Below are 20,338 nucleotides of genomic sequence, written 5' to 3'. Positions count from 1 at the left end.
GCGTTCTCTGAACATCTACATTTGTCGCCAAGGCTGGGGAGAACCGCTAGGCATAGAAGGCCACAGCCTCAGTACATCGTCGGTAACCCTAAAAATCAATTCTTGAACAATTTCTTCGAGCTCTCCATCCACGTCGTGATCAGCAATGTGGTTTAGTAGTCTCCACACTTCCAGTACCCCTTGGTCTGCAGGGACAAGCATTGCGCAGGGAAGGTTGGTTATCCACTGGGTCTAACTGTTGCTGTAGTCTCCAGTTGTGGGCCAGCAATTAGATCACTGTGCAGAATGCCGTACCTTTTGAGATGTGGTGTCCCAGCTTTTGGAGGACCAGCTGGATGCCAGTGTCGAAGAGCTCATGGAACATGGGGACGTACACCTGTAAGCACGATAACAAGGAGCTGCTGCTTTAAAGGAATATGGTCTTGAGTGAAGCATTCACGCAAAGTAGCAAACGTCGTACTCCTCTTGACGTGAGGGGATAGCGAGCATGTAAACAGTATTGCTGCATACCTTCAGTAAGACGTCAAACAAACGGTGTAGATACTTGATGAGATCCACAGGATTCGCCACTGCTATGTGCATGGCGGTCCGTGGGTTCCCTTCTCCGAGAAGATCTCGCGGCACAAGAAAGTCACCTGCGGAATGCGCAAAGATATCTTGAAGCCAAACACATTTGTGGGCACTTCGTAGAGGGCTGCTGCTGAGGTGGAAATAGAGCGTAGAACACGACTTAGTGATTAGCGGTGTGCCTAAGCTGGTAACGGCTTAAGCACACTGCTAACTAGGTGCCGAAGCTGACCATTCTCGGCAGGCAGGACCCCGTTCAAGAGCTCGATTAAGAGGAGGTACAAGTAAGAACCGAGGCCCTTCACCGGTGCCATCAACACCGTGTACAGGCCAGAAGGGGCGCTACAGAGACAGACCACAACACATCCGGCATTTGAGAAGGTTTTGACGGCTTCTACGGCATCCATCTAAGGAGTTCTCCTCTACATTCTTCCGTGTTCAACATGGTCCGTAAGCTATGCTTGCAAATGTAGCGACGTGGGTGACGTGCTGACTCACCTTGTGGCGAACTTGATTTGGGACCATATTCTGTACAAGTTGCTGGGATCAAACATGGAAGAGCGGACCGTGTCTAAAGAGCGTTTTATAAATACAAGAAGCGGAAGCTCCCGCCACCAATCCCGACTGAGTGACCCTCCGCCCTCGATTTCACCAAGCAACCGCTCTAGAACCGCCGTCTGCATAGTCAAGCTGTCAACCCAAGGCTGCACTCCTGAAATCCAGACTGAGTTCTGGACCTGAGAAAACGGGGGGCAGCCAACATTTCGAAACGGGCAGTAAAGAAGCACCACACATCCAAGAGGCGGCTCCCATGCAGCTGTACCTGCTGCGTAAAAATCTACCCCCAGCTTCATCTGGAAGTGCACTGTAGAGGAAGGGGCTAAACAATATGCCTTACAAGCTTGATGTTTTCTGCTGCAGCCGGGCCGATGTAGAGACTAAAAGTATTCTTAAGGCTTGTGTTGAATACTCCAGCCCTTATTTGGGTCCAGAAGAATAGGAGGACATTTGCAAGGTGATCAGGGATTGGAGTGCCTGTAATTTTGCTTAGAAGTTGGAAGCCGGCAGTACTGACAGCGCCTGCCCCCATGGCAAGGAATCGAGTGGAGATACGCTTCAGAGATCCCATGTCCTTCATGGGCTTCACAGCACCAGGAACTTTTGGAGTGACTGGGGCACGGAAAAGTTCACTCTCTTCTTCTGAAGAACAGTTGAAAAAGGGGAGTGGAAACATGTTGCAGGTTAAACATTCATCCAGGCACTTGGTGATCCCATGTACTACCGTAGAGGGAATGGCGTATGCCTATCTGGTGCTTGCCTGTTGGAGTCACGGAGGTATCGATCCTGTCAAGAGACGCGGAAAGGGCATCGAAGGCGAAAAGAAATCGTTCTTTCTTCTTCCGAGGCCGCGCAATAACCTGTGTGGCTTTCTTGACAAGACCAAGAGCCTGATCTATGAGCGGGGTTATTAAAGTTCCTAGTGTATTTTCTAGTCGGCGAATGATGTCAATGATGCCCTCGATGCCAATCACTTCAGCGGAAATGAGTTGGTCTATGTATTTCTGGGTGAGCTGAGAGTACTGGTGACGAAGGCGTTCTTCTGTATTTGCGGCACAACAGTGTACAGGGAGACAGCCACCATTTGAAGTATAGCTAAACAAGGAAGCAGGAAGAGCTAAATTCACGAAGATGAATGGTTCCGTGCAAGGGAAGCTTACCATGCTCTCTAACTTCACTCCCATCTACTTCGAGTAGCGAAAATACATCCAGAAGCACTTCCCCTCGTGGAACCCTCCCTGGATTTTGGATTTGGTACAAATGGGATATTTGGTCAGCCAGAGTTTCCGAAAGTTTCCCGAAGACTCTCTCTTTATCTGAAATCGGCGAGGGGCATCGAAACGCACGCTGGCATGGTCGGTACTGAGATGTGTGAGTTTTGTAGAGGCCTGGGTTGTGCCAGTGGATGCATGGGAGGCATTGGCTTGCTTACCACTGTCGCTACTGAATGACAGATCACTAACTTCCACAAGTTCTTGGAGGATTACTGGTTGCAATGTGCTTTTGATCTTTTGAGCGGGGAGTTTGTTCCCCAGTTCTTGTCGCATCAAGGATCCAATTACTTCAGCTAGCTTTAACATTATTTTATCTGTCCACGTGGAATTCAGACTGCTTTGAGGAAGAACTGAATCCCTGGACTGAAGGCTTTTCCTATATCCGTCAACTGAAAGCACACCCCGGTCACATAGTCGGTTTAGTGTGACCGGAGAGTAAATACTCCAGCAATTTGGTTAAAGGGTGGCTGTGTGTTTTGGACTCACGGGCATTTTGTTGTACAGCAAAATCGTCCAGTCGGCGGGCGATCGTTGTGCTGTAGTCTTCCCACAACTTTAGTGCCTTTTCTGAACATCACATCAGCCAGGCAATGAACTAGTTTTGGAGAAATTCTGCTTCACGAATGGTTCGTGTGCGTATAAGTTTTGCGAAAAAACAGTTGCGTACCCTTGGAAGTGGACGACAGTAAAGTGGTGAGGGCTCCTGAAAGCACAATCAGCACTTCCTACTATGAACAATGAACTTCAAAGCACCCTTTCATAAGCTTCGCATGATGCCGCTAGAAATTGCATCTACAACTCGTGACTGCACAACACATCTGCCACATTCCAGGACTTCCTTCTAACGCACTCCTGGGAATAACACTTTCTCCGACGAAGTTAAGAAAGTTGCTTAACGTGGGTTGAGCTTCCTCGTTGACTGAGCTTTGGAAGGTTCTCTGGTCTACTGCATCAGTGATAGAGGGCAGTAACAATGATGCGCCCGACGCAGGAACGTAGTCATTTATTGCCTTTTGTCCCAGCTCCCGCAAATTGTCAGCCTTGATGGAATTGACTGTAAACGGAGAGCGAACATAGCAGTATTATGATTTAATTGGAATTCCAATCATATGCAGAAGGGTTGTGGCCTCCATAAATTAGTGCACAATTATTTGGCAGGTGTGAAGTACGCTGAACTCTAGACGTACCTGCTGCTAAGAGATCTGGGCGCTGTGGCAAGGTATTGATCTCTGTAAAGAATCCTGCCAGTCCCTGCTGATGGATCTTGTGGAGCATTCGCCAGAGGCTTCGACCCCTCCACATTGCCTCCAGTGCGGCAATGCTTGCATTTCCCCAAGCGAACAGCATCTCCTTACGGATATCTGCAATGAATTAAGAGCACAACGAGCCCAACCACATGTAATCTGCCTTGCACATGGGAGTGGTCACTAGTGGTGACGATGAAGGAGTACGAGCACGAAGGCGGCGTCTCACCTGTAGGAGAGCTTGGGCTTATTCTGCTCTGGAGATCTGCTTGCAAGTCTGATGCAAGCTTTTGCACTCCCTGCACTGCCTCGTAGAACGACTCTTTGTTCGCCCGGTGCTCAAACGTGGTCTGTAGAGACTCCTTATCAGAGACCGATATTTTGTTGTAATTTTCGAGTATAGTTAAGACCTTTTTAAATTGGATTCGACTTATTTGGGAACATTCCGTCCTGTGGAATTCTTTCAAGAACAAGACCAAGCTCATGTACAACTCCTTCTGCGGGTACGCTCTGCCAAGTTGCCCTGAAGGACACAGCCAACAAATCACAACTTACTTAGTCCTAGGAGCATAATTTCCTGGTTCCATTATTTTCCGGATTTCAGAATGGTTCCATCGTTGTATAGTTTTGTGACTCAGGTGGCGTCTGTTTTTTTTTCTCATTTCTGTTTATTGCATTCAAACCTGGAGTGGTTCCAAGGGCTTCACCATGAAGAGGGGCTGCAGTACGCAGCAGAGACACAACGCACTTTTCGTGCTCCTACACCAACTGAATCCAGCATCTACAGCTAAAACAGGGTGTATGGCTTAGAATATTCGATAAACTAGCATCTACAACTAAAACAGGGAGTCGGGCTTAAAGTGTTCAATAAACTATGCTTTGTTACCCCAAAGCGGCATCAGATCTTCATATGTCCATTCCATTTCGCGCGTGACGAAGCTTCTGAGCGCGTAGGTATTGCCACAAGTTCCCATATATTCGTACACTTCAATGCTTGATGACTTTCGAACAAGTTCGCCTTCTTGGAACCCTGTATTTGCACCGACAGAATGATTTGGCTACATAGAGGCTACTGTTATCACCCCTACCTGACCCTGATTTCTTCCAGAACTTGGTGCTGAAAGGCAATTAGCGAACAAGTCTTTTTTGTCGTTGATGCTCTATTCAGCTGTATCGATCATCGTAGAGACTGTTGCGTACCGTTCAGCCTAAATAGAGGCTTGCGTGATAGGGCAGTTTCGCCAGAGTCCTTCCGGCGTAGCCTTGACACGCAGCCCACCGATCCAATGGGGGCGATATCGAGCAAATCGTAGGCCAAAAAACCTTCAGAAGCCACGACGGAGTCTCCAATGGTGAGTTTCTCAGCTGTAGCAGACAAGAGGAATCAATGTGGATATATAAGCTTGCAGGTCCGTTCAAACCGTATACTCGAATATATTTATACCAACCCATATCGCGACAACATCCATATATATATTTGTTTGCAAAGATCGAAGGGCCTATGCTTGTTCGGTGGCAAGCCATACAAGTAAAAACATAACAACTACACCCAGTTGCAAACTAAAAGAGTCTTGGATTGCTTACCAGCAAATAACGGCTCTGTCGTAGCTTCAGCAGACTGCGGCTGTCCAACGATTGCAGCAGGCCTCACAAACGTAATGCCAGCGTCAATTTTTTCAACAACAACGAGGCTGCTGCCGCGCCAAGCTTTGTCGCCAGCTCGTATCGGCGTATCTGCAGGGGAAAATAGGAGAGAAGTACGTGATTTGGTGGGCGTCATATCATTTGTAAATACCAGTAGCTTCGGCACGATGAGTGACACCAGCTGCTCACTGTGGGACAGAGCCTTCATGACCTCCCGGATAAAGTAATTTCGTTGGGCCTGACATTCCGCGTTGCTGCCGGGTTGGTTGAGAACGCCATCCACGTGCCGTGTGACGACATTACGCCATCTTGCAGGTGATTCAGGATCAAGTTCAGGCATCGCCTGTCTCCACACTGCGCGAAGAAGAGCTACACTCGTTTGCGATCCCGGGAGACACTCTGAATGGGGAAAGGACAGAGTACGTAAGACTTCAAACGGGAGTAAATAATTGTGTCGCACTCACCAGCTGCCGTTCATTGTAAGATAACTCGGCCTCGTCTGGTGTGAACTTGCCTCCTGGTTCGTCGAATCTGCGAATTTCTCCGGAAATTGCATCTTCTACATAGAGAACTCCTTCAGACACTCTTACGGCAACAAGAGACCAGTTTGGTCTTTTCTGCCCTCCGGATTTCTCCAATCGCTCAGAGATGCTGCCAAACAGAGCGTCGCCACTCGGTGTGACGAGAATAGAATAGGGGGTTTGGCCGGATTGGAAACGAAGGAAGCCAACAGGAACTGAATGCAACATAAGCGGAGGGTATATCTTATATACGTTTGACAATTAATGGCATATACACTGCTGAATGCCACAATGCAACTACGTTTTGTAGGTTTTGCACACCAGTAGTTCAAGACCTACCAGCATAGGCATCACACCCCTCCACCGGTGGTGGCAAGAAGGAAGCAACTTCAGCGAAGTTTGCGTCTTCCAGAAACAGTTGCACTGCCTATATGAAGCATCACACAGGGAACAGTGTATCAAATTCGGATATGCTATAAACAATATTGTGCCTTGCACAGGGCAGCAAAGTAATCCCAAATCTGGGTCAGTAGTACCTGTTGAATGGTTTTCTCGCCGCTTCCCAATCCTAGCGTCTTAAGACCCCATCGAAGATTTTTAAGTGTGTCGCATTGTAGCTCAAACGTGCCTGCAGGATCGCTCTGCAGCGAAACTGTTTGGCGCAGAAGCAATCCAAGTAGAGGCCATGCGGTCTCCTGATGCACAACCCAAAAGTTTGTCGACAATGCAAGAAATTCGTGGACTTGAAACGGCAATCGGATATCACATCCGTGCATATGTAAGTAGGATCAATATCAACGCACTTTTAATGCCTCTTCGGCTTTTCCTTCCTCCAGGATAAATTTAATAAGCGAGTTAGCAAATGACGTCCCTCTGGAGAATATTTGAATAAGAAACAGCCCCGTAAAAAGCAAAATGGTCTTCTCTTGTCTAAAAGCGCTTCGATCCTGTATATGGCTATCTGGGAAAATTGGAACAACAGGACAACAGAGGGGGCACAGTAGAGCTATGAGACACACCCTGGCGCTGACCACAAGAAACTAATCGCAAACAGAAATGGGTGGAGTGAAGGTCCCATTTCATCCGACTGATGACTTGCCGTTGTAACCAAAGGGGAAGTATCCCTGAATTAGCTGTACGTGAGCCCCAGGGATGATCTCCTTTGCATGACGCGTGGGTTGTGGGGGTCTGAATGGACATTGCTGCTGCATCCGAATATCAAGGAATTCTTCTCGCTGCCTGTGCTGGAACGTCCCTTCCCAAACGGCAAAAGGACGGTGTAGGGCAGCGAATAAGTCATCGACTTCTTCATCAACTTCTTTAAAGTCAGTTGCTTGACGGCGATACTCTTCTGGAGTTGTTGAAACAAATCGCGGAGAAAGCCGTGAATAGAGCGTCGGAATGAATCGTCTTCGAATTTCTTGGATGACATCATCTACCTGAGCAATTCAAATTGCATGAAGGCCCCCAAAGCATAATGGGCTTCTATAACATGAAGTTTGCGTTGCTCACTGCAAGCTTGTAGCTTGTTTGCGATGTATATTGCAATGGTTGTCCCATTTTGGCTTGTCGTTCATGTCTGCAGGCTCACCTGTACGTGTGCAGAGTCATTAAGGGACTTCATACGCATGAAAGCATTCGCAGCGGCATCCCGTTGCCTGCATTCCTCGGAATCTGCTGGTACGCTGGGCTGTAGTAGGTCCGCCGCATCAGGGAATTCATAGGTGCACGGAACAGGGACGTCGTTGTGCTGGAGGAAACTGAATAGTTTTTCCATGTTTTTCATACGGACATTTCCAGTAGTAACTGCTCTCCTTCTGATCAGGAGAGTGATGTCACTCATTATCGTGGCCAAGATTATGATGGCGGACACCTTTGAACAAGGGACCGTACTTTCTTGCTCGTACGGGAGACGCAGGAGGGCGAAGAGTTTTCGGAAGCTATTTTGAAATGTGCATATGCGGCTTATCCAGTATTCCCCTAAAGGGGTGGCGTAAAGGGCGTTGGTAAGAATAAACTGCTCATGTTGAGGGGTCATGGGTGCTTGCCCTGCTTCCGAAAATCGTTTCACCATGGACTTGAGCTCATTTGCCTTTAGCCACCAAGCTGCGCAACGGCTGCCACACGTCCTGGCTCTAAAGTGCTGCTTAACTCCAGAAATCGCTGCTTCCTCCCTTTCTTTCCGAAGTGCGTAGGCTGCGTATGCCGTTTTGGAGACTATCTGTTCAGTCTGTTGGAAAAATGGCAGTTGTCCAGAGCTGGTTGAATTAAGTTCGCTGCCGCTCGATGCACCCTGACATAAAGTCGCATACGACGCACTATCCATCTGAATATCAATTCGAATGTAATGCTAACTGCAAATGGCATCATTCCGCTTGTTATTGAGCAGCTTCTATATGAGTTTAACCTTTGCCACGAGGTGTGTGTTGGCCACAGAGCGAAACTTACAGGAAAAAATGCATTGAAGTTATTGAATGATGTGAAGCACCTGTTTGGGACGGTAGTAGCTTTTTCGCGGTTTCTTCTCACCAGCGCCAAGGCCCTAGACAAACGACTTGGAGAACTGGGGTTCAAGAACTTCCGATCAAGCGATAGGCTTACTTCGTCTGGAAGATCCCAACAGTAGCTTGCAAGCTCATTGATTGTGCGCTGAGTCCAAAACCTTTCCTCCACTGACTTGACGATTTGCTGGCTTGAGATAATGCTGAGGTATTCGGCGTGCAGGCCGTTGAGGAACAGCCACAGCCACGGACCTGTCCACGCGGATGTTGCTAATTCTGAACGCCAGAGCACGCAGGGATGCTAGTAAAGAACTTCGGCTTCCTACTTACTTCACCAGGTGAGTAAACACAGCTTCGTTTCACACTATGTAGTACAAACATTGTACATAGAGTGGCTATGTTTACTGTTCAGGCAACCCATACCTGGAATGGCATAGTGTACCACAACGGGTAAGTCACGTTCGTCTCTGATGACGCAGGCAACGCCTGTGTAGCAGTCTTGGACAATGCTCTGTTCGACTTCGAAGTCTGTCAGATAATCGGTATTCAGCTCGACAACAGTACTGTAAGCTGCTTTTGGGTCGGCCAGAGTCCATGTACCCTCTGGGAGCTTGTTGCCTTGGAAAGCGAATTGGCCAATGGTTATTGGTGTTGTTTCTTCCGGGTGCAATTCAAAATCAAAGGCGTGCCTATCTGTGACTTTGCAAACCCCCGTAGTCAAATCCTTTGCAGTAATTTTATATTGCCGGCGTTGTAAGTACTGGTGGGAAATTTGGTCTCCGTCCTCGAACTCTGTAGCAACCACGCAGCTTGAAGAAGCAACTTGTTCCTTAGCTGCTAGCGTGCCCTATGCAATATAAAGTTCCAAACTTGACAGGCAAAGCTAGTGCCTTTTAGTCACTTACTTCGGACTATGTGAAGGCTAGCATCGGTGGCGAGCTGGAAACGGTTGGCGTCTTCAAGGAGAAACGTGCAGCGATCTAGGCGCTCAACCATTTTGTATATGCCACTGTGCTGGTTGTCTTCTTCAGGAGGGATGCGCACCAAATGACCCTTGGGCACACCTGCAACAAGAAAATTAGATAGCCAAAGCGTGCCACTTTAACCATTCTACCATTCTCCTTGTGGTGCAAGTGTACTAGCTTGAAGCCGCGCAGAAACAATCTGCACTTGTCGCACTTGCAGTAAGAAGGAAGCGTTTGACTTCTTCGAGATCAGGAACGGGAGCCTCAAGATCTTTCTTCTCGTAGTAATCTACTAAGGCTTCGTACTGTGCGTATGCTCTTCCATAGAATGAGCCAGGCCTGCACCTTTTGCTCCGTGAGTTGCCTTGAAGTCGCTCCAGCAGCCAGTGCTCAAATTCATGCGCGATCTGCTGTGAGCCAGAGTCAATTAGTTGTTGAAGGAAGGCGCCTGGGCTCTCAATGTACAGCGTTCGTTTGTCTGCAATACACACGCCAGGTTCCAGAATCTAACTCCCAAATGGTACCGGTGGCACACGTTCAAGAGGATGCCCAGTGCACACTGCAGCTAAAGAGCATCCATTTCGAGGTAAGCCCTATTGCGCGAAAAATACTCAACTACCAACAGCGTTACTAACATGCGTAGTCAAAGAAAGTTTCCTGCATCCTTCTCAACACATGATCGACGCCCGCTGCCAGGCTTAACTCCTTCCCCACCGCCGATGCCAACGTTGCCAGTTCTCCAAAGTCTTGCACGTACTGTTTTACAACCATATGCTCTTGATTTACCACATCAAGGTCCAAAACTTCCCACCGAACGTTCTCTGCTGACTCAGTGCAGTTGAGAATGACCGTCCACGATTCCTCTGAAACAATAATACAACAGCGCAGCCTGGCAGCTTCTTACCGCAACCACTAGTGGTGGGAAACTGCTGAGCTGTAGCTTGTGTTTAGGATTCTTACTGAAAGGCTTTCCGTCGACGCCGTCTGCAAACACCGAACACGAGAAAACGAATTGTGCCGCAATATTCTGCATTTATCGAGCTAAATGGAGTAAAAGACTGGGCTTACAAGTGTGCGTGCTCTTTATCAAGGGCACATACACTGCATAGAAGCTACTATACACCAAATTGGTGTTACCACAGCAATCAAGAGACAGGCATGGTGCTGTAGGATGCAACAGCTCACGTAGCCTCAACATTTCCTCGAGGTTCCTGCGGCTTGGATTATGCCATTCGGAGATGTCCTGTTGAATATCCAAGTCTCTTGCTTCTGGGTAAGCTGATCGTAGGAGCTTCTTGGTGAGATACCACTCTCTAAGGAAATTAATGGTTCCTTGCATGCCTCCAGCCGTCGTTAGCTGGAAGCTTTCCCCATTACTGAAGCGTTCAAGGATCGTACCCACGACATTCTGTGGAAATAGAAGCCGGAGTATGTGGGACAGCGTCGTTCGGGTTCGGGGACTAAGCTTGTCGCTCGCGTATGAAACCTCCACTCTATTTGCAGGCAGTCCCTCCCAAGGAGTGCCTTCGCGCTTCACCGCATTTTCGTCCTCTTGGAAATAATTCAAATACGACTTCATTTGCTTCGCAGCCTCGCACTGAAAAGCATCGATTCGTTGCAGCATATGAAGGGGTCTCCCCACAAGTTTGACGACTTTACTTTTGGCCTGCAATATTATTGTTAAGAACTCGGGTGTCTCCTTAAAAGCCTTTATCTTCATAGATATCTTGGGACCGTGGGATTTCTGGTCACATAAAACAGTACTCCAGCGTATCTGCGCGTCGAATATGCGCCTTAAAATTTTAGGAAACGTACTGGAGACCGGCGAAATGTGATGTCACCTCCCTAAGTCTACTGATATTTACCTTGAGCCGGCGGATGAGACGACCCCAAGCTTGTCGGGCTAGAGTAATGAGGGTCAAGAATGGAGACAGGAGCTCCTATAGTGCAACAGACACACCGGGAAATGAATAGGTTATGTGCGGCATTTGGATGAAGGTGGCTGGGCCGGATACACCACTGCACTGCCGAGAATCAGCATCCATATCTACAGCTCACCTTCGTCCTCGTCACCATACCCCTCCAAATTCCGGCAAAAAGGCCTGCCGGTTGAGAAGAGACAAGTCGCTCTTTCCCTGCATAGCCAAATGGTGATCGCATCTGGCGTACAGTCCTAGGGAAGGAGTGAAGAATTTCCGCAGTTTTAGGGTTCGGCGGTTCGCGTAGTTCAAATTCGACTGGCACGGCCATATCGCTGACTGACAGAATTAACCTGTTCCCTGTAGAAACCACGAACGCAAAACTGGGATCACTTCAACCACCTCTGCTTGTACCTCCTAGCATTACTCAGTAACATATTTATAGAAAAAGACCGCTCAGCAAAGCAGTCGTTCAGTGCATTTGGCACACAAGACTTCTTACCCTGTAACGAGGTGAAATACAGTGGCAGTTTGCTGCAGTCGCTTTCCCTCCCCTTGATAAAGCATTGGTTGACTAGTTCCCACGTTAAGAAGGATTCGGGCAGATTGACACGGTCCAGCATAGCCTTCAAGCGCGGGCTTCCCGTGGACTGCTCGCCCAACCAAAGCACATGAGTGAAGTTGTATGCTAAAACTGACGAGCAGCACTGGAACGATAGTCTCCTCTAGTAGTGAAGTGGTTGCAAGGGTTATTCGTAAGCAGCCTCACCTGCAAACGAGCAACGAACTGGCTCATGCAACTGGATTTTCCTGGTTGAATGACAGGCTCATCTATCCCCCTTTGAAGAAAGGATATTTGAGCTGCTTGCTGTAGGAAAAAAAGGTACATCTGCTTCATTCTGGCAGCATTTCTCCAGTCTAGCCCATGTGAAGAGTACATATCGTCTGAAAGGGAACAGGTTGTAGGAACAAATTGTAGTGCGAAAGACAATAAGAACATACTCAATAAGCACAGGTAAGTGACATCTCCTAGTTAAAGCGGTTTTGGTTCGGAATAAAAGATACCTTTTGCTTCCCAGTTGCTCAAAGCGCCAATCAAAGGCTGCCAGTCAGTTGCGACGAGTGCTCTGTAGTCCACATCTCGGTTTACCCACTCCAACAGGTTAGGCAGCTTGTGGGCCCGATCTTTTAACGTCGAAATTACCAAGTCCTAGAACAGAACCCAACACCCGTCAGACCCAACGGTATCCGAAAACTCCCGTTTGTCACATTGGGGATAATTAATCCTGCATGTGTCACAAGGTTGATTACGAGAGTCATCATCATCTCACCTGAGCTTTGACGCCTATTCCCACCATGAGAGGTTGCATCTGGTGACTAATTACTGAATCCCAATGGCTCGTGCTCTGGCCAAGCAATATCGGAAGAGCAATTGATTGCAAGGACCGCAAAATTCTGTAGTAATTGGTGCCAGGTCTTCGAAGCTCTGCGAAAACAAGCAAGCAGTATTTTTACACTGCCCTACCTACTAACGGAAAACGCAGGAGCAACAACGGTTGGTGTGGGATTACCGTACACAAAATGGTTACCTGAAGTAAATACATGAACGGGCGTCTCCATATGGTGAGCCACAAAAACAAAGGGATGTTTTGCCTTGAAGCTGTCCATGCTTATGTCGACCGTAGAAAAATCAATAAGTTGGGTACCCGACGGCTCCGTAGGCACCAGGGCTTGGTCTATTATGTCTCCTACGTTTTGAGGGTCAAGAATGTCCCTTACAACCATAATCATCTGCAAATTTAAAAAGAAACACAAGTATGCTCCCCGTATAGGCAAAGCACAATTACTAGATGCACGAAGGACACTGCTTAAAATGTGGGAGCACAGCAAAACCTACCGCTTTTTTGACGGACTCGAGGACTGTTGAGTGGGTGTAGCTGTCGACGTTTTGCTTCTCTTTTCGGATAAATGCAGACAAGCTTTGTTCCACTGTATCCGGTAGGCGTAGGTCCGACACGAGTCTAGCATACATGTTGTGCTTCCAACTGTCCAGGAAGAGGCTTGTCAAAGTTGTGACAAGAAGGTTCGCAAGTCCTGCTCACAACAGTTGCAAGTGGCACAACTGAACAGAACAGTTTCTCAGCGCAAGCAAGGCACTACAGAGCTTCCTGAAGTTCCCCGGGGCCACACATTCCTGGCTACGGTCCACTGTTCACTCGACGAACCTGCAACTTGGTCAACTTTGCTAAAGAGGAATCCAAGGCCATAGGCAACGGCGCAAGCTTTGAACAATGAGTAAAGCTTGTAGTAGGACGACAAAACCAGAAATAAATTTCTGAGTGTAGACTTTGTGATGAACGTTCTCAAAGTCGTCAAGAGAAGACCCAAAGCGCGGATTTCCTTGCTCTTGAGGGCGGTGTTCCGCACATCCAGAGGTATCTCGGCTAAACACAAAGTAGAAGTAGCATGCAGTGTGGGCCGATGGATAAAATAGCAAAAACATTTACTGACGGCGTACAATAGACCTCAGTCCTGCTACTAGTCTCTAAATAGATTGGAAGAACCACCAAATGTGAGACTCATTCCGTATACTGCACCGCTTGCTATATTTTTAAAGAAGTCGAATTTGTCGCTTACCATTTTGCAAAATAGGGTCGATGTAGTGACTACCGGGCGGGGGGGTTGGGGCTGAAAAAGCAGTAGCAGCGCACACACGCATATCCTACTTGTCTTGCACTTTTTTCCCACGACGCTTAGCAAAGGCTCTATCTTGAGCAACATAGAATCTGTGAGGTGTAGCTTTTGCTTACAGTTTGCTAACTGGAGCCCCGAAAACTTTTCATCGTCGCTATTATTCAAGTCATCAATATACTCTGCATTTTCTCAACAGCACAAAGCAGTGGATCCAAACCGTCTTAACATACAACATGTATCATCGGTGCATACGCTTTCTTGCGTTAGGTCATGTTTGGCCTCATGCCAACTGGCACTTGCAAAGTGCTGCCCATTGGGCAAGTCGGCAAGCTCGAAGCCCGCATGCTTGTAACTAACAAGCTGGGGTGTTGTTCACATGATGCACGTGCATGAACGTTCACTTATTCTGCTTCGTTCTTTGTAGTCACTTCCGGATAAGAACTGAGCTAGTTCTTACCGATGTGTTGTTCTTTTGTGTCTTCAGGACTCAAGATCCCGAGCGATCCGCTTGTCCCCAAAGACACGATGGGAAGCTCCTCGAACCCGTCATGCCTTCGCACTTCGCTTACTGTAGCAGCAAAATGGGGAGAGTTGAACGCTGTCTTTTGTGCTGAACTGACCCCTCGTGTCGTTGCCCACAGGGTCAGCACAAACAGGGGTCCCCAGGCCAGCCGGCCACGGCTGGAGGAGAACAAAATCATTATTCTATTCCGAACATGTCTTAGTTTCCTGGGGGCTTTCTGCTGTCGCTTTTCAAGAAAAGGCCAATGCAATCCGAGACTGCCAGTGCAGTGGTCGTAGGTTGGTTACGCTGGTGTATGATCTAGTGCTCAACGACAACCCAAGGCACAAGCCTGCCGTCTTGAATTGATGGATCAAAGGTCATAGTAAACGTAAACCCACAAAACTAAGGCTTCTACCTGTCCGTTTTCAACCTCGCTACCAGCTAACCCTAAGCTTGCCCGCGCGGCCTCGGCTGCGGCCCGCGGTGTCCCTTTCCTATGGATGTGTCAGCCTCTTGCCTTTAGCGTAACTGAGCACCAGCGTCTAGTGTATATTGATTAATATTCTAACTTAAAGATTTTGTTGACATTTAGGCTCATTACACACCATGTTCTATGGGGCATTGGATGAGGCTGCAATGCCTTACGGCATTGTAGTGCAGGGCCTGCAGCGAAGGTTAGTGTCTTGCTGCTACTGCAATCGTTCGGCTTAAAAAAAAAATGTTCATGCATCACTGGCGTTCCTAACGAGTTACACATATGAGCTAACTGAAAATTTAATGTGTTTCGTCATTAAAATGAGTGTTTCAGGACACACTGCCACTCCGTGGCAGTGTGTCCTGAAACACCATCCGGCAAGCCTCTGCCGACAGCGACGCCACACTGAGCTCATGCACACGCTGCACACCTTCTCTTTCCTTTGGTTCCACGGTCTGGCGTCTCCTCCTGAACACATAATATTTAAGAGTTAGGCAATACCAAACTAGCTCAGGGCACCGAGCTTTCACTGTGTGTAAGCTGCAATATGTGAATGCTCGCGACGGCAGGGACTGTTAGCAACGCTGGCAGCAAGCTTGCTGGTATGGCAGCCGTAAACCATAGACATCCAGATCATAGTTACTCGAATTCTTACATTAAACAATATTTAGACCTATTTTGGTCTTTTTCAGGGACTACGGACTCCTACGGAAGGTGGAAAGTGTACTTCGCCGGAGCTGGTTGCCGCCGGTCCACAGAGCGCTGGTCAGGGAAAAAACAGTGGATTACACGGTTTAAACATTGACCAATTTGAATCAAACCAGTTACATTAAGTGATTAGCCCTGTGTATATGGCCAAAGGTAGCTAGACATGGGCCTTTCACGACAGTAGCCTGTCGGCATAGGTACAGTCGGCAGCACATGTCCTTTATGCGTGCGTTTGTTCGAGTATCTATCTCCTAGGGAATCCAATCAACACTCTAGGCACGTTTTAGCCTATGAGAGAAGAATTTTTTGCTTAGACCGGCAGGAAAGCACAGGCCGATGTTGACGAACTCTGCAAGCTGATTGAGCCCCAAAAGAACGCCTTTTGGCGTAGCGAAAGCAAACAGAAAGGGCTATTATGCTGTAAAGGAGTAAACACGAACCCTGGTTATGCCTAAGAGTAGGTGGCGACATTGTCGCAAGTAATGCCTCAACGTGAGCAGATTGCAAGCCGGTCTGCAAGCATGACAAACAGGAGGCAGTGTACATCATTTATACACTTCGGCTCCATTGCTCATGTCTTCTTGCTAAGTCCTCCTTGGAGTACTTTTCAGCCTACAGCAAGGCCATCTTGTTGCACTGAAGTATCAAATAAGTGGATTCCTCAATTCCTACAGAGGAATTGAAGTATCCGGCAAAGTCACAATCACGCAAACTCTCATTGTCTAAGCAAATGCTGAGACACAGTTCAGCAAGGAAATGCGAGCTTCTAAAGCTTCAATGGGTACAAGAGGGGTAAGGCATTTAGACAGCAAATGCCTCCATGGTTGTTTTTTGTATGCGAGGAGGAATTACCCTCGAGTCGAAGTACCCGAAACAAACTACACACTGAAAACCCACCCATAAATGCACTAGGAGAAATCACGATTATTTCAAGTCTCCCCCGTTGGGTAAAACAAACTTCGTTAGTGTTTCGACGACGAACTGCCTGGTGGAGCACTCCGTCCACCTCCACTGGAGTTTTTATCCCTTAAACCGTGGCCTGAGAGTGATTCGAACACAGGCAGCTTCACTCAGTAAATGTGACTACAGTGCATTTCTGTATTGTATGTGGTGTTTCTATGGCAAGCAACTTATGTGGAACAAATATCTTGTCCGTACTGTACGTGGTATTTGTATGGCAGGCGCATTGTATGGAACAAATGTCCTGTCTTTCTGCCAGACTATGCCTTGTGCTCATGGTGGAATGGGTTGCACTCTTCAGCCGTTGAAAGCACTCTAACATGATCTTTCTCTCATAACTTCTGCCTTGTCGTCTGTTGCTTTCTGGGAGGCTTCGACGGTGTAACGGGGTAGAAGGCGGAATATCTTGATAAGCACAAATTCGTGCAACAGACGAGCTTCCTTCTACCGAACTTGCCAAGCAAACACACAATCCCCAAACCTAAGTTCAGTCTGAATGTAGCTGCTTGTTTTTCGGTATGTGTTGTACCAAGGCGTCGGCATTTGAGCTCTTGTTAAGTAAGCCGACCCCCACTAGCCATGAAGCCACCAACTCACAAAAAGGCACCTCTGTTTGCCTAGTTCGCACACATGTTTGCATTCTGAGGTACCATGTGTGTAATATACTTGTGTGCCAACGGTCACCTGCGTTAGCTTAGGAAGCGGAGTACACCATAGCGTACATACACCTTACACGGATGCGCCTTGCGCCAGGCAAACCGCATAGGGAGAAAAACACCACCAGCCCCCCTTTCGCGAGAAAGCCACAACCACAATGCATGAGTGCACATTTTTGTTTACTGTTATTGCATGTATAGTCCACCACGGACGGCATGCAGTCCCTGCTCAAGGGGTGCGTGTTCAGAATTCTACGAAAAACGGCGCACGTGTGCATTTGAACGGAGCGAATCTTCTACCAAGCTTAAGTGTCTTCGAGAAACCGCGGCCCCATTTTGTAGCTGAGCTCATTCGGTTCGACCGTATGGAAAGAGGTAGGCAGCGACGTGGCTGCAGCAGCACCACAGGCACCTTTGGTGCTATTTTGGATAACCCTTACAGGCCCGATATCATTGTATCGGGATGGCCACGCGCTCACATTGTCTGGAACAAAGACTCATTTAATATCTGTCAATGATGGGAGGCATCTCGTTCAGCTGGGGCCGACCACACTAGCGGGGTATTTGTCCTCGACGGAACCGGTTTCTTCAGCTGGGAACAACGAGTGGTGATTCATGGCGTCGTTTTCACGAGCCCTTCTGCTGTATTAAAGGAAGTAATCTGCAGGTACCTGGCCCGGTTGAACACGTTTCAAGATGGGGGACCAGCAGACGGCACATGGTCATACACCGTAAGGCGCATTCACTGAACGTGCGTCTATGGGGGTGACGTTTCTTTTCCCTGACAGTCAACAAGCTCTTGTGAGGGGTCATATGACAAATTCCTTGGAGGCCACTGGTACGGCAGCTTGGCCACGCAGGTCATCAACCCAGTGCAACGACAAGCCTCAGTAAGCTGGCGGGTAAGACCGTTCGGGCTGCGTACTTGGACCTGCCAGAGCATGCAAAACTGAAAGTGAAGGCCCGTGTGCACTTCTTCGACAAATGGGAAGGTGAAGCAATGGGTTGACCCCTCTCTATTTCGCTGTAACATCCACATACCGTTTTAGGGGAAAGCGTCTATGTGAAGATCAACGGCACAATAGTTTGGACAAGTAAGGGAAAAATGGAACTCGGAGTACCCCAGTTCTTCACATTGATTTACCTTGGCATTCATGGACTAGAGTCGTCTAACTGGTGCCCGCAAGTGAGTTTGTCGACAAACTGCGTTAGCTGAGCAGCAGATTCAATGCATTCCGTTCATCTTGCAATTAATATAGAGGGCCCCCCAAGTGCGTCAACCTTTTAGAGTTAAGAGTTCCTGACGCCCTGATTTTGATGCCCCCAAATCCTAAGGTGTGCGCAAGGAGAGGAATAGACAGCTGCGGCCACTCTTACCCGGACAGACTGTCAGTGCGTCTCTGTTCTGCTGCCTCTGCTGCGTTGGAGAGCCCATGTTGAGGCGGAATGTGAGGATTCTGTTGCTGCAGGTGCCTGTGGAGATCGAATTGAGCCACACAGGACCCGCGCTCCTACTCTCTTTCGGAAGGTAGGGGGATGCTCTTGTCCTTCCCTCCTTGCCAGCTGACATTCGTTCATCCGCAGCACCATGCCAAAGAAGGCAAACCCATGCACAGCATCCTGGGGCATCGACGACGTGTCAATTTACCTCCACTAAACAAAATTAACGTTCAATATTTTCCTCCATCTATGCACTATTCGAGGATTACCATTGCCACGCACTAAATTTAGGACGCACAACCTTCTCTTGTGCTTATCCCTGAAATACAGTAATATTGTTGATGTCACTGAGCTGTTTTCTGTCTTCGTTTATCGCTGAATTGTTGTTTTCCTAAATCCCCAAACCAGTCAAATCAACCATGCATCACGCTGAGCGCTAGCAGCCATTGTATCCACTGCAGTAGTTGAGCGAAGTGCATGCACCCGGACCCATTTTCTGTACGAACTGCAATAGAGCATCGACGGGATTATGAGGGAAAGTGCTTCTTGTGTCCTCCACGCCCATCACAGCTACAAGGCGAGTTGTGCAGTCACACTTCCCGGGTTCTTGGTATGCTGAAGAAATGGTGAGGTAAGAGCAGCTACATGCCTTCTAATCAAAGGTTGCCGCTAATGGGCAGGTTGTGCGTGTCAAGGCTCAATGCCGCCGCAGTGCTACATGACTCTTCGCCGAATTTGCTTTCTTGAGGATGAGATGGGTGTGGAGGGGGAGGATAAATATTACTGAGCCTTGACTTTCCTTGTTTGTGTCCTTCTTTTGTCAATACGGCTACATCTGTGCCATTGCTTCCTCATAATATCCCCTTTTCACAAGGAAAAGTGCTTTAATCTGTTCCCAATACGTTGCAAAATTGTCACAAAAAGGCCCACCCCAATACCTTTTGAGTAACTCTAATGCTCTTTCCAGCTGGAACTGGTGACTGGTTCTCGCCAAGGTGAATGCTGTTCCTTCCGTTGCATGCCCCATACATTTGAAACAATTTTTTGGTAATATACAGAAAAACAGATGTCTCTTCACCTTTCACTCAGAAAAAGCATATCATGACGTTTTAAAGTCTGGTCAGCTAGCCACAGAAAAGCCAAGGTGCACGCAGTCTGTTGTAGGAATTGCAGCAGTCGGTGTGTTGAATCCACTATCACCCACGCGAAGGCCTATCTCCGCAGGCGCGCCAAGTGTGTACCCATAGTTAAGCTTGCCTATATATGAGCATATATATATCATCCATGCAACCCACAATGCATGCCGAGGTATCATTCGCATGGGGTGTGGGGGTGGGGATGGGGGGGCAAGAAAGGCGCTGCCGAGCCCAGTACACTAGCTGAGTTAGCCGTAATCACTGTATTCTAGAACAAGAAGGATATGTACTCGGTGCCACTGCCGGTGCTGTTGCTGCGGACGTAGCAGAATTCAACTACAGCGGCAACAAAAGTTTCACTTCATGCGTGGCAGACTCCTGCGGCACAACAGACCCATGTCCAGCGGAAATGCATAAATACAGAAGCACTGACCAGCATCAACCGTCGCATGAACCTGCTTGCTTGACTACCAGCCACTGGAGCAGCGTATCATCGTGGAGAACGTTCTTTTATGCGCTGACAATGCAACGTGGTACTGGTACTGGCAATTCACTGAGAAGCGACAGCAGA

General features: G+C 48.1%; 2 protein-coding genes across 2 annotated transcripts; one reads left to right on the top strand and one right to left on the bottom strand.

The window, feature by feature from the left end:
* Positions 1-15: 15 nt before the first annotated feature.
* Positions 16-14,588, bottom strand: EMWEY_00016450 (hypothetical protein, conserved; the record flags this gene model as incomplete). Its single annotated transcript, XM_013479732.1, has 43 exons — positions 16-185; positions 295-376; positions 511-635; positions 800-909; positions 1,066-1,304; positions 1,466-1,767; positions 1,850-2,167; positions 2,286-2,441; positions 2,558-2,788; positions 2,886-2,966; positions 3,067-3,102; positions 3,250-3,453; positions 3,587-3,760; positions 3,873-4,166; positions 4,530-4,673; positions 4,844-5,008; positions 5,228-5,377; positions 5,477-5,630; positions 5,752-6,023; positions 6,148-6,235; positions 6,345-6,503; positions 6,897-7,247; positions 7,400-8,101; positions 8,338-8,585; positions 8,733-9,101; positions 9,215-9,373; positions 9,489-9,752; positions 9,910-10,137; positions 10,235-10,258; positions 10,460-10,682; positions 10,812-11,018; positions 11,140-11,214; positions 11,333-11,553; positions 11,696-11,843; positions 11,963-12,138; positions 12,259-12,403; positions 12,525-12,679; positions 12,783-12,984; positions 13,091-13,287; positions 13,419-13,637; positions 13,831-13,881; positions 14,004-14,066; positions 14,345-14,588. The coding sequence occupies 43 exons, from the start codon at positions 14,586-14,588 to the stop codon at positions 16-18; spliced, it is 8,325 nt and encodes a 2,774-aa protein (XP_013335186.1).
* A 3,920-nt stretch (positions 14,589-18,508) lies between these two features.
* Positions 18,509-18,848, top strand: EMWEY_00016440 (Conserved Plasmodium protein, related; the record flags this gene model as incomplete). The annotated part of the gene is made up of 3 exons (XM_013479731.1): positions 18,509-18,583; positions 18,661-18,719; positions 18,776-18,848. The coding sequence occupies 3 exons, from the start codon at positions 18,509-18,511 to the stop codon at positions 18,846-18,848; spliced, it is 207 nt and encodes a 68-aa protein (XP_013335185.1).
* Positions 18,849-20,338: the final 1,490 nt, after the last annotated feature.

This window comes from Eimeria maxima, genomic scaffold (assembly GCF_000499605.1).
Source record: "Eimeria maxima Weybridge genomic scaffold, Emw_scaff134, whole genome shotgun sequence".
NCBI classification, from domain to species: domain Eukaryota; phylum Apicomplexa; class Conoidasida; order Eucoccidiorida; family Eimeriidae; genus Eimeria; species Eimeria maxima.
Note: the sequence above shows the minus strand (reverse complement) of the source record. Positions and strands in the feature narration are given on the sequence as shown.